The sequence below is a fragment of the Phodopus roborovskii genome, unplaced genomic scaffold (genome assembly GCF_943737965.1).
Source record: "Phodopus roborovskii unplaced genomic scaffold, PHOROB, whole genome shotgun sequence".
Classification (NCBI taxonomy): domain Eukaryota; kingdom Metazoa; phylum Chordata; class Mammalia; order Rodentia; family Cricetidae; genus Phodopus; species Phodopus roborovskii.
The window spans coordinates 8,109,271-8,130,101 of NW_026125278.1; the positions used below are offsets into that span (position 1 = coordinate 8,109,271).

Genomic DNA, 20,831 nt, shown 5'->3' on the forward strand with positions numbered 1-20,831 from the left:
TGGAGTAAGAACTTTCCTTCCTAAAAGACCTGCCACTCAGAGCAGCCTGGTCTTTCCATCTGCAAATGGGTATGCATGCTTTAGACCCTCTCCTTTACATACCACTGAGAACTTCACATCAAGTGTATTTTTCTATCCAAATTTAATGGTAGAAATTATAATTCTTCATTTATTTTATACAACTTTAGTTTCCACTGCATGTCATTTGGCAGATTTTGTGTCTGTATGAGAAGATTATAATATGAATCTGCTGTTTGCATTGCAAAAGATGAGCAGGGAAACTTTCTTGCATTTTTTTCACATAAATATGGGTTAGTCTGAGATTTCTTCTAAGTGGAAGGTGAGATGGGATTGGAAAGGACCACAATGGTCAGGTGTACTGCTTAACATACATAAAAGTGCACGTTACTACTTGAAAAAAATTCACATTTATTTACTGTCAAACCGTGTTAAATTTTACACTGGATATTCGTGATGGGCTCATTATTAACAGGTTTACACAAAGGGCTGGGGAGGAGAGCAGAGCTCAGCTGAAACAATGTACATGTCATTAGAACTTTACCATAAAATAAATTAATTACTAAATATAGGCAGAAGGAATATGGAAGAGTAATATTTCTGTTTTATTTTATTTTTTATTTTATTTTTTTAAAAAAGAATAGGCACCTTTTGTTCACTGGAAACGTTGTGAGAAGTGCCCAGTGCCCCCTTTGCCCTCTGTTCCAGAATGCAGAGGGATGACCCAACCCCTCCAGATTTCCCCACAGTTGTGCAAGGCATGGCAGGGCTGACTTGAAAGAGTTTTCTCCCCATAACACACACTCTTTTGGCAATAAGAAATTCAAATGTAAGAAAAGGACTAACTGGTCAAAGCGGAACACTGTCTACGGTGGAAAAGAAGCAAAACTGGGCATAACTTACCATGATGGGAATAAGAAAACACACTTCCTATCGTGTGCAACCAAGAGCTCGTCACTATTTTCTCCAAACTCTTTTTAAAATTATTTTAATGACAATTATATCTTAGTTGGACACAAATGTATTTATTGTACCCTAGCAATAGAACAAAATATAATTTCTTTAGCCATTTTTTTTTCATGAGAATAGTTCATTGTACAGTTGAGGAAACATGAAATAAGGCCTGTGGCTTGATTGCTACTGGTTAAACATGTTTTCAATTGTTGCCTTAATGTAAAAGGTTTGCAGGGAAGTGCAAACGGGTGCAGAATCTTCTCCTGCTTTTCCAAGTCTTGTCAGGAGAAGTAAATTACAGTCAATTTGTCCCACAGGATCTAAAAGCCTACGTCTTGTATATAATACAATGCAGGCCACCAAAAAAAAAAAAAAAAAAAAAAAAAAAAAAAAAAAAAAAAAAACCAAAAAACCAAAACAACAACAAAAACAAAACAAAACAAAAATACCGGTGCGGCCTTATTTACAGACTTAGTTCACCAACTGCCGCAGGTGACATGGCCGGAAGGGTCTCATTTGTTTCACAATCTCTCTACACAGCAGCAGAAACTTAAAATACCTGGTTGGCATCTCTTTTTCTTTGTAACAAATAATTCAATTTAGTATACTCTGTGTATATACAAAGTTTTCGTATGCTTTATAAAAATTCACGGAACTACGAGGTTCAGTCTGTTTTGTTTTCCTACAGTGGAGAACCACGGGTCATCAGAACCCACTCTTCAGGCAGAGTTAGGGGGAGCTGCAGGGGCCGCTGGCGGCGTCCTTTATCAATTAATACTTGCGTGTGGCCCTAGGAATAGCTGTACTATTAAAGACTCGTTACCAGCTGCATCTGTCCTTCCCTGACGTCCCCCTCTGGGATGCACCCCTCTTTGTTTATGGGGATGATGTAACCATCACTATTGCCTCTGCTGATCTGGTAGCACATCTGAAGCTGGCGGCCAGCTCCAAGGTTGGGCATGCTTTTATAGTAAATGTCCTCGTTCTCACTCCTCCTGGAGGGAGACAGGTCCTCTGCCATGTCGGGGCTGCTCTCCGGGTAGGGAGAGTCTCTTAGGTTGGGCATGCTCGTGTACAGAGAGTCCCTGTTGGGGGACTGGAGGTGGTCGTCGGCCTCGGCCGTCAGCTGGGAGACGTAGCTGTCGGTCGCCTCGGGCTTCACTTTCTTCTGGGGCTGGTACAGAAGCGAGTGAGTCCGCTGAGGGATGAGCGGTGCCTCCAGTTCTTTGTGGCGGAACTCCAGCGCTGGGTTGTCACCATGCATCAAAGATGAGGCGTCAGCCACAATCGCATCATCTTCACTGCTGCTACCACCGATCACAGGTTTAACCGGGAGCTTGAGCTCCAGGTTGTGGGCTTTGTTGCCACCCCGGAGGTTGTTATGCACTAACTCTGAAATGATCATTTTCTCAAACGCTGTGTCATTCAGACTTAGTCCACAGTCCACGACCTGCACCCCGTCGTGGTAGTCCCCTTTGCGCAGTGAGTAGCTGTTGTTGAAGTTACCATTTAGCGGTAGAGTATCCATGGCGCTTGTGTCCCTGGCATTGTTCAGTGAATGTCCTGCAACAGAAAAGTGTGGCATTACTATCATTGCCTCTGTGCCTTCCTGGAGAAACTGCACTTCTCATATACAAAATGCTTTAATGTCGTTCAGGACAAAGTTGAATTTGAAACCTAACACTTGAAAGTGCCAGGCTTTCCGGCATTCCCAACGGTAAACAGTTGCAACCCTTAGATAACAGGAAGAAGTGTCAAAAAAATAAATACTGTTTTCCAGGGATGGAAAAATGGCATACTGAATGTTACTTTATCAATTTGGGGGACACAGTACTTCATCAATCAGGTTTTGGTCCAATTTCGACAGGTTTACGAACAAGACTTCACTCCATGCCCTTGCATAGTTAATGCAAAGCAATTCATTAGTGACGTTTACATTTTAAAGTACAAGACCATGGTTCATAAAATAAAATCAACAGAATTTGTCCTAAACAACACTAAATTAAAAAAGGAATAAGTCACATACAGAAACCAAAAAGGCAATGTACAACAAAAGCCCACATAACTGGCAAGCAACTTTTAAACAACGTTCTAACATTTCCTTTTTCTGGAGATGAGATTAAACAAAACAAAACAACAACAACAAAAAGGAATGAAAAAAATGGACAGATACAAAGATCTCATGTTGAACAGAGTCAGGCATCTTTCATACTGACAGGACCAGGGTCCACAAGCACCATCCAACAACACGACAGACAGCAGGTGGAATGACTCACTTTGGACAACTCACATTATGTCTGTCTGCTCAGGCTATCTGGCCTAAGAGTAGCTGATATATAAAAGAAAGTAAAATGATTTATTGTAACATGATGAAGAATTTCTAAGCTTCTCAGTAACTTAGTCAGAGCAAGGGTTCAACAAATTAGATTCCCAGCAAAGCAGCCTCGACTTTTCATTGAGTACTTCTTGTTATTTTGAGTTGTGTTTGCTACTTAATATATCTATCAGCAATGGCCTTAGGCTTCTGAAGGTCAAAGTTGGCCTGCAGCCCTGCACACTGCATCAGTCACAGTGACAGTACCAAATGAACCAGCAGAGACTACTGTACAAGACTGGCCCAGAGACACCATGCATATGGAGGTCAAATGCAGAAATGTCAGAGGTTTCCTAAGTATGGGTCACAGAAATTAAATCAAGGATAGGTATTAACTATGGAATGGGAGATGTCAATCTTAGCTAATGCATTTTTTTAAAATTTCTAAAAGAATGAGAGATTGGATAAATCTGCTTGTGATATGAAGAGAGATTCAGGAGGAAAGACAACAATGGGAACATGCTGTATTTGAATCAGAATTGTATTTCCAACAGACACGTAGACATGTAAACTAGGACGTCACAGTGATTGTTAAGCAAATGGAGAAACGTCAGAGCAAATTAAATGGTCTACACGATGGGAAATTAGGTTCTTCAACCTCAAAATCCTAAAATGGGAAAAAAAAAAAAAAAATCACCAGTCTACAGAGAGGTCTGAGAAGAAAATAAAAAAAAAAAAAATCAACAAAAGAATGGCATGATACTGAAATGAAACTGGCCACTGTGAGGCTGCTGCATTGTATGCAAGGCTTGGAGAAGTTCAGGGAAAATTTTCACTCTTGAAAAAAGGAGGAGGAACACTCTCTTTTTATTGCTCACTCCACTCTTAAACCTGCAGATATCGTAGAAAACCCATTGTTCTTCAAAAAGCCAAAATGTCTCTGCACCGTCCAAATATCACGGCCAGCAATTGACAGCTGGTGGAGAAGTCAGCATCAGCCCATGTGAGAATACTGAGGAGGGCTTACGTCTGCTATTCATCCTTTTATAAAGACTGAAATAATTTCTGCATTACAAAACTGTCAACTCCGTTTGTATCACCCTGCATGTGCTGAGAAAATGAAGTTGTGCTTGTTATCTTTAATTTTGTTGTTTACTTGATTAGGGTCCCTCAAATAAGTGCATATGTGCATAAGCCACATTCCTGCTTAAGAATATCATTAGGAAACACTTGGGCCCTTTTAGGCTGTCACAGGCGAAGACACTAGCATTTGTTTCCTCTGAAATGAGATTAAGTCTTTTCACTTTCTTTCCCCCTCCCCTTTTTTTATCATTGCTTCCTAAGTATAAAATAATATATGCTGGGTATAATTCAAAAGCTGTTTTCTATGATATACTGCAGATTTAAGACCTCTCTGGTTTTGAAGAGGCATCTTTTTTCTGCCCATGTTCAGGTAATTCACTTGAAGACTTTTTGTATAGCCTGTAGCAAGATTACTGTGGGAATGCAGAAATGATAAGTCAATTGTTAAGCATTTTGGCTGACAGTACTTCAGGCTTTCGAGAGAAAATTATTTCAGCATTGCACAGACTTCAGTGTAGACGGCATTTGCTACAGACCTCTAGCATAATGAAAGCCAGTATACCGAGATGCACTGTTGGAATTTGGTAACATTTTATTTGCAAATTGTGAACCACTTGCCCGCTGAGTCTACTTCATGACTGCTAGGTATGTTTTAATTGTGCCCGTTAAAAATCATGCTGAAAAAATTTACATTTGATAGGCAAAGTTAAGTTTGACTCCCATACTTGTCTCTCTGTAGGTTGCTAGAGGAGAGCGTAAGGAAAGTAAGAACAAGAGAATGAAAAGAGAAGCTGCAGTTACGTTAAAAAGGAATCGCAAGAAGAACAAAAGAAAAAAAAAAAACAACAGACAAACTGGAACAAAGTTCTGTGTTTAATTGTAATCGTTATTCACAGGTAGTAAATGCTAGCTATAACCATAAGTTAAAATTTACCAAAAGCTTAAGAAATACTACTGAATTTTTTTTTAAATAAGCTAGTAAATATAGTAAACAGAACAGGTGAGTGAAATCCTCCCCCCTCCCCTCAATTAAAAAGCAATGGGCACAGACTGACTTAGTAGCCCCTTCGTCCCCAAAGTTCCTTACAAGAAGGAAAACTATATAAAGCTGCACTATACTATAGTTTGATTCTATTGAGAATGCTGGATGTACTTCTCTACACCTGGACATCCAAATTATCTTTAACTAGTTCATTCCAGAAGCAAAATTTGTCACCAAGGTTTAGAATCAACTGAACAATATATTATATAGATAGGATACCTCTAAATGATATAAATCTTGAAGATGGGCTCTCGGACCATGTGATGTCAGTCCTGTAATAATATATTAAGATTTATGCCACCTGTGTCAAAAACATGGATAATTACTGCAAACCTAGCATGACTAACTATAATACTATAATATAGTGCAGTTTTAGAAGCCTGGCACTGGCAATACCTTACTCTTCAATCTGAGAAACTAAAAATATAAGAATAATAAATATATAGCAATGAGTTATTTTAGAAATAGGATCAGAGCTCTGTTTAGCAGCAAAGAAAGATAGTTTTATTTGTAAGTATAAGCACACCTGGTGAGTTAAACACAGGAGCTGAAGGGGCATTACATACAACTGTTTCAGCGAGCAATGTGTTATAGGGGTTGTTAGTGCCGTGGGGTCGAAGAAGAGGGTTTGTTAGTAGGTAATTGCCAGTCATTCCTAAAGTAAAGAAACAGAAAAGAGTCCATCAGTGCGCTTGTTTCAGGGTTACAGTTGCAGTAGTTTTAGTTAACTCATCAGGGCAGTGGGCAGGCTGGCAATGAAAAGTCTGCTGGAATTTTCCTGACTCTACTTGAACTACTGATTTGAAGGAGAAAGGGGATAGGGAAGTTCAACTCTGGTAATTCACAGGTGCTTCCTAAGTCCCCCAAGTAAACACCTGCTGAGAATGACATTTACTAATTTATACAAGATCACTGTTAAACAAAAATGGCAATTAAATGCATGGAGATCAACATTATGCTTCTGGATGCTACTGCCTAATATTAAAGCCCTAATCACCAAGGCCCAGCAGAGGGACTCTCAACCTTGCAGACATACAGGTGTGGGACCGTCCCTCATGAAAACATCTGTGTTAATACTGACTTCCACACAAGCAGGGGGGAAAGCAGTTTCCACAGGCATGTAAGAAAGATCGCAGACTGTAAAAAAGCTGCACTTATTAAAGGGAAAAGCATACATGCCAGGGGAGAGGGCGTCAATGAATTATTAGACCAGGACAGAAATGCTGGCTCTGTAATCTCATTCACCAGGTTTCAGAAGTGAGTCTTGGAGTAACTATGAGACAACCGTGTCAATAGAATTAGGGTAACAATGGAGCGATGGTGAAACAGGGACTTCACTTGCTAGAGCTGCTAAGTCACACACCTTCACTTAGCAGTCAGGTTTCACACCATTAATGCAATGGGACTAAAGTGAGGTTAAGATTCAGGCTTGTATGGATGTCACAGAGACACCCTTTTCATTTCACAGCTGAACTGTGTCATAACAGTTGTATGTATCATAAATCACTAAATTGGAACTGTAAGTGTCTCTTTCCATGGACAGGTACAACAACACAAATTTTTCATTCTTAACTGGAATATACTAAGCTTTTATTTGGAAGGTCCTGTGGTTTTGTGTTTATGCCTTGATCTTGCTAAACTCCTTCATCTCTGTCCATTATCGTTTAGGAACTAATATGATTTATATAACAAATTTAAGTTGGCTCTACTCAACACAAGGAACTATATGGGGGGGGGGAATTGGTTTATATGCTTCCGTGCATTTTAATTTACTACAAATGGTTTACTACCTAATATTTACCTTAAAATATAAAATAAGGGAATTTTATGGCGATTAGGTAAATTTCAATGTGAAATTGGCACCATTTTACCCAAACCATAGTTACTCTAATCTTAGCCAAGTCTTGGGAATTTAACTTTCATAGATGTCTTATGAAGGACAGGTATACTCTAGCAAGAGAAACCTTTTCATCTGTAACAAGGTATGTCTTCAACAATTAATTTTTCCAAACATGTCCTATTATTGTGGAGCGTAAACTGTATTTTCTTGCATTACACTAAGGAAATAATATAAATCTATACATACTTTGATGAATGGTGTTAAAAGTTGACCCCCAAAGTTTAATAACTGGTGATTTAAACCCACGTAAGGTAAGTCCAGCGTCTTCTCTACAGTTAGTCTAGGCTCACACAAAGTACAAACTGTACGCTGTACACTCAATTCCCCTAATAACTGACCTTGGTTAAGGGTAGAAGTGCTATTGATGTCACCTGAGATAAAAGAAGATTCAGACTGTTTCCTCACGGTGTCATTCCACATCCTTCTTATACGACTCTATTGACATGAAACAGCAAGAAAAGCACATTATGTTCACTTCCCCACGCTTACCTCATCAACACATTGATCTATCGTAAATCATTAGAATGGGACTGCTGTTTGGGATTTTTAAGAATGTGTTCTGTAGTTGGCCCAAAGATGAGCACACCAATACTGCCTTGCTATTTAATCTTTAGTCTTACACACTTGGTGAGGGTTTGTTTGTTTGTTTGTCTGTTTGATTTATTGCTTGAGGCAAGTTTCATGTAGCCCAGTCTGGCCTCAACTCACTCTGTAGCCAGGGATGGTCATGAACCTTCTGCCTCCATCTCCCTGGGGTCTGGGTTACAGGCACAGATCACCACACCTGACTTTTTAATCTTCCCCTCTTACATGGTATTTTATTGCCTTGTTTAAAGTGGAGACAAAGAATTATTTAAAAAATGTGTTGAGTGACTATGAAAACCACTATTCTAGATGACCTGAGAATATATGACTTATGATAAACTTTAAAGCACATTCCTCAAAGAGGATGTTGGCATCTACACAATATGTTGAGTTCATACTCAAGAAGAAACAGAAATCAAAATCTAAAGTAAAAAGTATTTAGTTCCTGATTACGACAATGAGGAAACAATTAATGCATCTAAACAGGGCCTGTCTCTGCAGGCTTTCTATAAATAAGGTTAATTAAAGATGCTGTCAAGCCTTTTGTTACCTGTGTGCCAGAGGAGTATCGAGCACTGGTGCGGGTGGTTGATGCCTTCACAGAGCTGTGGGGGCTCTCGGTCGGGAGGCCACCACAGCAGTACCAGTGTCTGAAGCACTTCCCATATTCTTTTCGTACCTGGATTGAATAAATCCAAGACCAGAGGATTAGTGTGTGCACAGTGGTTTCTCCTGTTCTCTCTAGTTAAACAAACAGTGAAGACAAGTGAGAAAAGTTAAGGTTCTGTAGAGAAAACAGGTTGAACTTGACTCAAGTTCAATGCAAATCGCCAGTGTAACCTCTGTCTGTCCACAGACTAGCTTTACAATTTCATCCGGAGATGCTTTAGAGTCAACTGCTATCATGCAAATCCTAGTCATTAAGACAAAGTGATATAGTAAATGCTTCTTCTATCTAAGCACTCAGTAGCTATGTCTGGGCAAAATTATCACACAAAATAATTAGCATCTGTTGCTTGGCTGAGCACAGCCAATTTGAAAGTCCATCACTGATGTTTTATAACCTTAGCCTTCCTGAGGTAGTAGTCAATATGTGACCCTCTGGATTGGACATAAAAGGCACGTTTGGCATTGAGAACAAACCCTCTAAGAAGTACTTTCATACATTCACCAATACTTATGAGGGAATGTTTTCCCGGTTTGCTGCTAAGTCTAACTTGGGCATCTTTGGAGTCTGAGGTGCTGGTTCACTCCCTTAGCACAAAGTGGCATCATCTGTGCAGTTTCTGTTCACATTAATGAGTTGCCTGTGTAATTCTCTTTGTTACCTGAAGCTGAGGTACAGGAGTAGACACAACAATACTAGCCTAAAAGAAAGTTTATTTTAACCTTTAAAATGTGAAATCCAGGCAACTGAACTATTTCAGTTCACTCCTCATGAACAGTGAGTGTCACAGAAGCAGGAGAGGAGGCAATATGGGAAGGGACTGAAGGGTAGTGCAGAGCTACATTGGTATATAAACATGGGTTTAGTAGATTAAAGCTAAGACTTCAAAATTTTAAAAGACAAGAAAAAAACTATAGACCAAAAAAAAAAAAAAAAAAATCTTTTCCAGTAGATTATGCAATACTTGAATCCATTCCCATCATATATTTCTATTACCTGCCTGCAAAGGCCTGACTGACACTCCTTCCAAAAGTGGATAATTAATGTCACAAGAAAACTTCTAAGCCTCAGCATATTTGCATTGTTATCTTCTGTGTTTTATTTAGTGACACATATTAGAAGACACAAGACCAGAACTGAGCTTTCAAAGCATTTCCTGGGCCAAACTGCACTCATTCAAGCATTATAAATGAAGATTATATTGTATTTTTCAACTTAATCATATTATGTTTAAATTCTTAACAATCTATCATGGTTACTCCCACTAAGAGGCATGGAAGTCTGAGTAGAACATATTCAGAAGGGTAGGATGGGTGATTCTTTTAAAATGTAGTTGTTAATGTAAGAATGCAATGAAACTCCATGGTCAAGGAATACACAAAGCTGCAGAGGAGGCTGTCTCTTAAGACTTCTGCTGCTAAGGCTAAGTGTAATATCAACACTGGGGGACTGGGGGACATGACCTCTGAGGAATGATCAATATGTGACCATATGCTTTATGCAGGATGCTGACTTACACAGGACACACATAGAAATGGCAGTGGTTACTCAGGATACCCTTGTACAAACATTTAAAATGCCACAGTGCACTTTTACTAAAACACAAGATACCTCAGGAAAAATACTACACAAGTAGCAGTTACTAGAAGCTCTGAAAAGCTGTATAACCAAGACAATGGCAATCAAAGTGGTATTTTATCCAAATAACACCCTCTGGTGTTGGTTTTGCCTAATGCCTATATTGCTGTGACTGTACATTATCTGTCAGCATTTCATGTTCTACAGTCATTATCTCAAAATTACAGCTTATTCAAAACTGATGGAAGTAACAACACTATCATCTTGTCAGGGCTGAAAACTTAATAGTTTTCACTTTCACAATTCTCTTTCTCCGTTCAATTTAGTGACCAACTAGTAATGACAGAATCAAAGACTACATTAGACATGCAGGCAGGGAATGGCGATTCCTTGTGAACGACACATAAATTCTAAACTTAAATGGTAGCTAAGTGGTTTTCCTGGTTTTGGCCACAGAAAGATTCGAGGTTTTTCACCCTTAACTCTCATTTTCAAAAATATTTTTGCTGACTCCACCCCACATACATGAAATGAGGACAAAATAATCAGAGGTGAAACACTAAATGATAGTTGGTCTTTCAAAATAGCTCACAAGGCAACATTAATATTAAACTTTTGTGTGTCTGGAGCTTTAAAAATTAATGTTATTTGTCCTTGGATTCGTTTTCATTTTGTACCAGTGTGTTCCTATCAATAAGCTAAGACTGAATTCAACCTTGTATTTTTTTTTTTTTAATTGTCAAGCCAAACACCAAGTGAGTGAAGGCTCTCCCCAGGTGTCCCTTCACTTACTTTCTTTTGCAGAGCACAGTGGAAGATGAAAATGAACACTCCCTGGAAAGTATTAAAGGTGGTGAAGAGATATGCCATCACAACAGTCTCCTCATTAACAAAAAGCAACCCAAAGGACCAGGTTAGGCCCAGGAGACACAGAAGGGCAAATGCGCCAAGCACCCAAGACCTGAAAAAATAAAGTGGATTTTTTTTTTAACAGGTTCAATGAGGGGAGCAACATTTATCTCATTTAGTAACGACTCAGTAGTAGTAGAGGTTGACTTGCTCTATGTTCACTCAAATTCAACAGCATTTTGGCTTTAACCTTCCATCGATTAAGAAAGAACAACATTTAGTACTGCAGCCTCCAGTGGGTACAGCAACAGCGGGTATGGCTTTTTCTTGCTCCAGAATGAACAGGCATCAAAACTATGGTAAAATGCAAGGTGTAAAAAATATCCCCTGTGGCTTTGTCTTTCGTGTGAACTTTAGTAAAAGGAATTAAGGAGTCCTTAATTAGTTTACTCCTGTATTTTTATTCCTGTGGTGTACTCACGGCATTAGGTAATATGACACACACAGAAAGGCTAAATGGCAGATAATCACAGAGAACCTAAACTTGAGATTCTAATAAACTAGGCTGAGGCGAGCCTACGGAATTACAATGAAAGTATGAAGAAGCCTAGCTGAAATGAGTTAAGGAAACAAAATAAAAAACAAAACACGAGAACAACTTCAAAATGAAATATTCTGGCAGAGATTTCATCATGAAACGCTTAAGGAGAAAAGAACCGCAGAAAACAGGGCAGCATGAGAAGGGTTTGGAGTCATTGCATTCCATGTCTAACTAATGATCTTACTTGATAAATGGCTTATTATCTTCATAGCTAGAAAGCATTATAAGCAGAAAAGAGAAACAAAATTATTAGGCAGAATTAAAATAGAAAGTAATAAGAAATCATTTATATATTTTATAAATTAGTCAAAATTAAGAAAGTCAAAAATGCAGAGGCAAGCAATTAAAAAAATAAAGGCATATTATAGTTTAAGGGTACAACAGCAAATTAGATACTCCAAAATAACTACAAAAATTAAGAGCAATTCATGATACTGAAGGATTTGCAAAAAAAAAATATAAATCATGCTATAAGTTTGTTAATGTAGGGTTCTACCTTACCCAGGTAAGTCCGTATTATAGTAGCCATCACAAACACGGTAATTACTGGTGTGGGTGAGAAGACAGAAAGAGGAAAGGGAAGAAAAGAGAGAGACGCTAACGATTAGCTCTCTCTCTTACCATGCAACATGCAATGAAGTTGGCACTAACCTATTTAAAACATCTAATCAAAAACAATAACACCCTTACAAGAATCTGCCATTTTAACATTAAAAATAGTATTTCACAATCCTGGCATATCCAACTTTAATACCTCCTTAAATTCTACATTAAAACTCACATTTTAAAAATACGTCTGAAAATGCTTCCATAGCTGATTTAATGAATCAACAGCTATCAGTTTTTGGGTTAATTAGATAGCATTTTCACTAATAGAATATTGCAGATTTTATTCAACATTAAGATAAAGTAAACACTTGTTTAATTAGCATGAAAACAACAGATAATCTTCAAGATAACAATAGTAATAGAGAAAATTCTCTTAGGAAAACAGGATTAGGAGGAGAAACTGCTCAGAATCCTTAAATCAGAAAGTCATTTAACAAAACAAACTTAATATAATCATATCAGCCATGCAAACAGGACCATCATTTGGAACTGCATTTAAAATTCAAATGAAATCACTACAGTGTTAGGAAATTTCCGTGAGGCCACAGAAACAATTTCTCCACTCTGTATCAGGTCAGAAATTATCTACTTCTTGACCAATGCCCACAACATGTTAATGGAAATTCAACCTGTATCAGTAAAATTTCACTCTATAGCTGCCAGAAAGCAAAGATGCCTCTGTTCCCTGTGGAGAACATCTTTTACTGAACTGGTCAAGTATAACAGTTCAAATACAAAATACTTACTTAATGTTTTCCAACCTGCTAGAATCTGGTTTCAAAGTGTTTGAATGTTTCACCATTTTGCACAGTGTGATCACCAGGAAAATAATATTTATCTGTTTTAATGAATAAAGAAAGAATCAGATCACTATGAACAAGGAAGAAAACACATTTTGCAAATTTTGTTAATGAGTTCACCCAGTTCAGTACCCACAGCTTATGGACACTGTATACAGAGAGTCAATTTTCATTTATGTATACAGTGATGGGTTCAGTCTGTGTGGAAAACACCCTGGCTATTATGATCGATCTAACAGATCATTTGACATGGAATTGCAAGCTCATTAAGCCAGTATCATGTGGTAATGATTAAATTAATTAAAATACCTAAATTAGTTTCTTTCGCTAAATGTAGTCCAAGGCCTAAAAGCCACCTAATAGAGACCCTGAAAAGAATTCTGAGAAGCACATTTGCATCAAGAACCTGCAGGGGAAGAATTGTTGAGTTTTAGGAGACCTGGCTGAGAGCCTACCTCTGGACGGTTAGCAACTAAACCAGAGCCATGATTTACATCTAAGGTAACCAAGAGGATCCAATTAAATAAAATACATGAAACAGTTCAAATTAATTACTGTCTGCACACTTACTATCTAATGTAAAAAGCCATTCGTCCTTTCTTCCCTTGTTTATACTGCACGGGACTTGGTCAATTCCAACAGAGTGAGTCCTCCTAAGTGTTCAGCTGTGAGGACTTTAGGGACAAACCAATGCAAACCAGCAGGGCTGGAATTTGATGTGGAAGTGCTGGATTCCCTAGAGGTCACATGGGTGGATGAAGAAGAAAGTGGGGCATATTGACTGAGGAGAGGCAAAGGCTGGTAAATTCAGCAGTGTCCAGCCCCAGGCTGATGGAGGAGAGCACTCCCCTGTTTACGCCCTAAAACTAGAGCTAAGCGAGACTTCCCCTGTACCCTTCTTGTGACATTTCATTCCTTCATCCATAAGCCCATCTGTTCATGGTTCTTAGAGAAATCAGCATAATCTGGGGTCTTCTGGCCCTCATGGAAGACTCAGGGAGTGTGCTCTGCCCCAATGACACACAACCAAACGACCCCACACTAGTTCATTATTATTCTGATTTTATAGCCATGAAGCATGTTACAGATCAATACATTAAAAATTTCCAGCCATCCCTATGAATGATTTTGGGAAGAAGGCAAATACTGTAAACTATGTATTACTTTTCTGTCTGATGCACTTTATTATTTCTCTTAGATGTAGAATTTCCTCCTTTAAGAGATAAAATAAGGTTAATGGGTATAACCTACACATGTTGGCAGATGGTCTACCTTCCCATGCTAGTTAATTAAGGGCAAACTAGGTATCTGCTTTATTTCACTCCTTTGAAGAGTTATCAGATAGAAGATAGACCCATAGGAACATTTCTTGCTTTAGTTTTACAGGATTATCCCAGCTGGTTTATAGACATGCTTTCATTCACAGACACGGGTCACATCACATATTTCACCCAACAGATATTTTATTAACTGGCCTGTGCTATACAAGTGTGTTTATCCCACTATGAACACCTAAGACACGGACTCTGCCTCTGAGAAATTAGAATTCTCTGTGGTAATGGGATAAACACTGATGACTTTTTAAAGAATTGTGGTAAAAAGTATTTTTAATATTTTTCAGAAAGGCAAAAATCAACAGTGCCATAAGTTTTCTGTTTTATGCATGGGTTGTCTTAACGAGTCACATTAAAGGCTTGTTGGGAGGCAGAGCGCTCCAGCAAGTCCAGGCTCTGTGTCTGTATTAGTTGTGGGAGCTACTGAAAGATACTCTGTATGTAAATATACTAAATACAGCAATCCAAAATAAAGGTAAACAAAGGAATGGCCTCCAAATTTCTGGAGAGATGGCCTTCTTCACAGAAGTAGGTAACATCTTTCAACCCTACATTTTTTAATGCCCCAAATGTAGAATATTCATTCGCTTGTGTGTTCATTTGTTTCATTTATTTATTTATTTATTTATTGTTTGTTTGTTTGTGCAGGTCTGACTATGTAACTTTGGCTGGTCTAGAATTTAATACTTAAGACTATATAGATCTGCTTGCCTTTTTCTCCCAAGTGCTGGGATTAAAGACACATGCATCACAGCTATCTTAACTCAAAAGATAATCACCTTATAGATAAATATATAATACACTCCATGAGAAATTATGAATGAAAAATATGATGCAAAAATTATGATGGGAAAATATGATGAAACAATAATAATGGGCTTTTACATTCAAGCTGTTTTTCAAATGTCTGAATATTCCATTTTAAAGAAATGCAAAAAGATAACAACAGCTAATGACATACTGTCATAAAACTTTCAGTTAACTCATACACAAGACTTTAGCCTCTGAAGAAAATTTACTTAAAAACGTAGAAATAATGGATCAAGGGTATATTTAATAGGACAAAATGCTGTCATTCCTAAACAAAGTAATTATAAAAGGAAGCTTAAAGGACTACTCTTAAGGCACTAGATGGCAAAAAGAATGTCAATCTAAGAGTTTCTCCATGGTTATTAAATATTAAAATTTCACTGATATATATTATTTGCAGTGAACCAGAGAAACATAAAAAGTCTTTGTGATATAGATATTGAACAATTAAATATGCTACCGTCAACACACATAGTGAGCTTCCTCCTGGAACGGAACTGGATGTTACTAAAGCACAATGAATACTTCATAGTTCATACTTATCTAATATATAAATACTTCAAAGCTAAAGTTCAGTTTCATACAATAAATGTTGTTGCTGTGATTTTTTTCTCAGGAGGCAATACACTACACCAAAAATTATGATCGTGTGGGTCAAAATTTTTTATGCTTCCTCTCCCATTTTCTCTTCTACTTCTTCCTTTTCTTTTAAAAGGGAGCCATGGAGTCCAAATCCAGACACAGCAGCTTCAATAAAATCCATGGTCCACAACAATCATATCAAGGACAACAGACTGCTTTCAAATAAATGACTAAAACTTGAGTTTCTCTCTATGCATTTTTTCTCAAGACATAAATGACTTTCTAGTTCACATTAGTATATTTCTGCTTTAGCTGGTTTTTTTTGTTTGTTTGTTTGTTTTTTGTTTTTGTTTTTTGAGTGGGGTGCACATTTGAAGACCGGGTTTCTCTGTATAGCTTTGTAGAACAGGCTGGCCTCGAACTCACAGAGATTCTCCAGCCTCTGCTTCCCGAGTGCTGGGATTAAATTCCTGTGCCACCACTGCCAGGCTGTTTTGTTTTTAAATAACAAAATAAGTGATTTCATTTACTTTCTACTTTCCCTATTTTATTTTTAGTGTCTTCTATAGGCTTTGAGAAACTACAGAAATCGGGACAATGAGATATTCCCCTATTTCTCAGTGGAAGGCAGACAGAAAGACAGAAAGGCAGAAAGGGGTAAACACCCCCACCACAGTCCACTGTGATTTCATCTGTCCTGTCTGATTAGAGCATCACTCATCCCCACACAAACACTACTACATACTAATGAGTTTAAACATAATGGAATATGTTAAAAGATTATATACCAAAACGTAAGAAAAAGTTCAGCCTACTTATTATACAACAAATAAAGCTTTGACGAACCTTAATTACTCATATAAAACAATAAATTTAGATTATTTATAAATCAATAAATGAAGATTATTAAATAAAACTGTGTTGGTTATGTCTCAACACAGCAGCCTAAATGAACAGGGTGATGACTTACTTGGAGGGGGATTCATTCAGGAATTATTCCTACTTGACCTCTGTACTGTGGGCTTATAAATTCAGGTAGGTGTATACAGGTCTAAACATACAGATACTTAGTTACTTCTCAACAGAACTTCATGTAAAAGTGGGAGCAGAATTAGAAGGGGCTAAACAAAACTCTACTCAGCAAATAAGTAAATGGCCAAATCATAACTGCATAAATTATTATTTAAATAATCCTTCACTAATCCACTGGCACCACAGAGTTAAGCATCACCTATGCTGCTAGGCATGACCTTACAAAAGAGTTTTTAAAAGGAAAAGTTCCCAGGGATTGGAAGACATCACGGCTTGGTGTACGGCCATCAGCTCGCTTCATTGAGTCACATCTGTCTGGGCTTAGCAGCTTTAAATTCATTCCACAGCTTGCAGGGCTGACATGGATATGATAAGACAGAGGAACAGAAACAGGGCTCTGCAGTAACCTGGCTGAACTGCACATGTTCCGACCCTTTTTGTCCTCCCTAGAGCTTTTGCTACCTGGCAAATGCAAGTCTAAAACCGCACTTGTGTCTCCAGATCTTTGCCGTTAGTCAAGCAGAAACTGATTTTCCCTGGACGAGCAGCCAGAGAGGTGTTCTCTGAAGAAGACTTCTAAGTGAGCATGTGGGCTGAACTCTTGCTGAACTGAATTAATTATTAATGATGCAGATGGAGCTGTCCAAATGATAAGAACAGCTCCTGACGTGTCATGATCCAAGCCTTCATTAAACCATTTCAGGCATACTAATGGTTTCCCCTGCTCATTACTAACTGGTACTTTTCTCATAGATATAATAACTCTAGTGCCTGTAGGCAAGACATTCTATAGAAAGGCATTAAGTAGGAAGTTTTAGCTCCCACTGTCTCTCACTTTTCTTCGTGGAATATTACAAAGGTATAACTATTTAATACTATTAAGGTAATATGGTTTCTACTCAGTCATAATTCAAAATGTATTTTCTTGGGACAGCAAGAAATGTTTTGTTATATGAATATTCCTTACAGGGACAGTATGTAATATAATTTATATTATTAAGATTCATATCAGAATTAGGTTTTAAGTGTCTTGCATCACTACAGTATCTACTTAGGTAAATGTGTTTTTAACATATGTATGCTGTACAATTTAGGTTACTTCTCAATTTAGGTTAGATATTGTATTTCAAGATACTGCATTGTATTCTTTCTGTGCTGGGATGGGATCATTAGAGGGCAAAGCTATCTCAGAATCTCAAGGAGATACGCATGCAGTTGTTAACCTGCTGGGTTTTTTTTTTTTTTTTTTTTTTTTTTTTTTTTTAATCCACTTTTATGTTGGGAACACTGTGACCTAGAGCTCTCCATAGTTCAGAATGAAGGCAGAGTATAAAAGATGGACAGAGACTGATAATTATGGGCTCTCATTATAGATGGGTGATGTACCAAAATATCCTTTACCCACTTCTTACTGAGTAACCATTAACTTGTTTTTCAAACAAAAATTTTTTTCTAATGTATTAGTGCTAATCTCCAGAGATAAAGTTCTCAGCCACCAAGAGTAAGCATGTGATAGTTTTATGCCCCAAACCTCCCTAATGCAACCTTTGTGTTTAATTTCAAAGTACAGATGTTTTTGTTGTAGGTGGGTAGAAAGAAGCCATGTATTTAAGGATACAGTAACTACACAGCAGCTATTAGTCATTTCATTCTAGAATACTCTGAGGGTGTGGTCACATACTTTCAGGGCCATTGCCTCGTGAAAAATCACCTCACATGTCAGGAACTGACTGCTCCAGTGGGCATTTATCTCAAGTTTTCATTTAGCTTGGTTAAAGTAGCTCTGTGACATAACTGTCCTAAGAATTAAAATGCACACACTACTTTTGGGTGTTTTAAATTTTGTTCAGCAACAATTTCTTTAATAAATTATTTGAGGTCAATGTTAGGTTTTCTTCTCAATGTCATTACCTTGTGTCTGGAGAAAGGGCTGCGCAGTGAAGCTGAAGGACAGCAATTTGTCTGCCTCCCTGGGTATACCAGGGACCTTACTGCCCCCCCCCCTGCCATTCCCGGGGTTAGAGAGTCTCCTGACCACACTGGGGTTTCTTCTCCCATGGCTATGAGTCTTCATGATTGCACAGCAAGGGCCTTGCTGACTGAACTATGAGCTTTTCTTTCTGAGTTTTATGAAATATTAGTTAACATTAAAACACCCTGAAAATATAAAAATATTAAAATATAAAATATAAAAAGAAAATAATTAGCAATAAAATATTTAAAATAGCAACAGCTAATGTGTTTAAGAACATTAACTCTGCATAGGTAATATTTAAACTTGTTTATGTTATTTTTTCAAAGCTTCTAAAGGCTATTAACACTCAGTTCTACCTGCATTATATGGTAACTTGGTCAAAGTTTTAAATTAGAAAATTCTGATATTACATTTCCAATACAAATATAGTTAATAAGATGCTTCAAAGATGGTTTTAATGTTACTACCGTTGATGTATGTAAAATTCATTTTAAAACAATTTTTATTGATTTATAAAAAGTATATTAAGTCTTCAAAAGGAATCCATATTCCTAGCGAATTTAAAATCGATTTGGTATCCTTTTTATTAATTTTAGCTTTATAAAAATTTATGATGTAAAAGAATTTAAGGTATGGACAGTCACTTAAAATACCAAATTAATATTAAGACTAAAAAGAAAAATAAAGAAATGTTCACTTGTCTTTCTAAACCAGTCAAACAATTCTTAATATGGCAGATGAGTGGCTTTCTGTGGGTTATTTATCTATTTGTTTGTTAGCTTATTGATTAATTGTCATTATTATGCTGTTTCAGCACACTTACTCAGAAATAGCATGGGGTACTTTTCGGAGAGGTGGTTTTCAGGCATAGATAATTAGCCAGTGTACAACTTTCAATAATGATATCCGTCTAAATATGCTACACGATATTGTCCCGCTAATAGACATGTTTACATATCTCTGCCTGAATAATTAGCGGTGAAGGGGCATATCTTTGTTTGAGTACCACTGTTACCATAGCAGCTTGAAAGGCTGTGAACGTAAAGTCTGCTTACCAGAATTATGAATGTAACAGGCCCAATGAAACTCCATATGAAATAGTTATCAACGTGAAGCCAGCAACTGTTTGGGAAGGAAAGCAAATGCATTAAGTAGCTTTCGTGGATCTGTACATTAAGCAGAGAAACAAAACCACAGAAATTCAGCCAAGAAACCATCCCTCCATGTGCCTTTGAAAATTCATTAATCACAGGCAAGAAGAGTTATTACAATTCTGAGTTGGCTTTGACCCAATAAAGTTAAGCAATTCATTTACTTCAACCTGCAGCAAGTTTCACTCTAGGCACAGCACTGGGTAGAAGTTTTCATAGGAAGAGTTGGAAGTCCCACCCCAGCCCTGAAGCTCTAGGACCTTCAACCTCATTAGAAATTACCCCAAACAATACCCCACATTGCTTTATCATTCTAAAGTTCTGTATGTATTCTTCAAATTTTGTCTTTCCTGTTGATCAGAATTAAATTGCTTAACAGAATTTAAAGAAAACATTCAAAAGGTGTTAGTGCCACACAGTGTAGCATAAATATCTCCATTAGGAATGGACAAACACTAGGGGAAAAGAAATGCAAACCACTTCCGCATAATTAATGTATATGATACATATGCTCATTAAGACACATTCATATTTCCTACAAAACGGAATCCTCACTGAATTTCTCTTTTTTGATCAGCTATAAAGTCATGGGCTTCTTGACTATAAATAAGTTGTATTAACTAACTTTATCAGAGGGAAAAATAAGCAATTGGAAGTTATGCCTTTGGCCAATGAAATCATCAAGGAAGTGCGGCTCTTTCTGTAAATATCTGTATTTTTTAAGACAAGAGAGAGTGACTTATTTGAATCCCCTCAAAGTTCTTGGTAAAACCCTGTGAGAGTAAAACTTTCGGGATGGAACGTGCTGCCATAACCGTGCTCAAGTAGAAGCAGCTGCACAGGGAGTTGAGGAGGCACTAGCTCTGTCAGAGGCATTAAGTCCAGGAGAACTTTTACTTAACATTTTTCTGAAGCCAAAAAGTTATTTACTTTTCCCATTTGTTTCA

At 37.5% G+C, this 20,831-nt stretch overlaps 1 protein-coding gene across 42 annotated transcripts in view; it reads right to left on the minus strand.

The window, feature by feature from the left end:
- Window positions 1-416: 416 nt before the first annotated feature.
- Adgrl2 (adhesion G protein-coupled receptor L2) overlaps window positions 417-20,831 on the minus strand; it is a 170,181-nt gene continuing 149,766 nt past the window's right edge. For 6 of the 42 annotated variants that reach the window (XM_051195058.1, XM_051195161.1, XM_051195078.1 and 3 more), the window contains 9 exons: window positions 19,789-19,855; window positions 12,947-13,038; window positions 12,093-12,137; window positions 11,776-11,802; window positions 10,934-11,102; window positions 8,447-8,575; window positions 7,650-7,746; window positions 5,938-6,066; window positions 417-2,535 (listed from right to left, as the gene is read on the minus strand). In XM_051195058.1, coding sequence (XP_051051015.1) covers window positions 1,781-2,535; window positions 5,938-6,066; window positions 7,650-7,746; window positions 8,447-8,575; window positions 10,934-11,102; window positions 11,776-11,802; window positions 12,093-12,137; window positions 12,947-13,038; window positions 19,789-19,855 — 1,510 coding nt within the window. In that variant the 3' untranslated portion in view covers window positions 417-1,780. Of the gene's footprint in view, window positions 2,536-3,248; window positions 3,302-5,060; window positions 5,113-5,630; window positions 5,684-5,937; window positions 6,067-7,649; window positions 7,747-8,446; window positions 8,576-10,933; window positions 11,103-11,775; window positions 11,803-12,092; window positions 12,138-12,946; window positions 13,039-19,788; window positions 19,856-20,831 lie in introns of all 42 variants that reach the window. The other 36 variants (XM_051195183.1, XM_051195169.1, XM_051195097.1 and 33 more) reach the window with 22 other exon arrangements.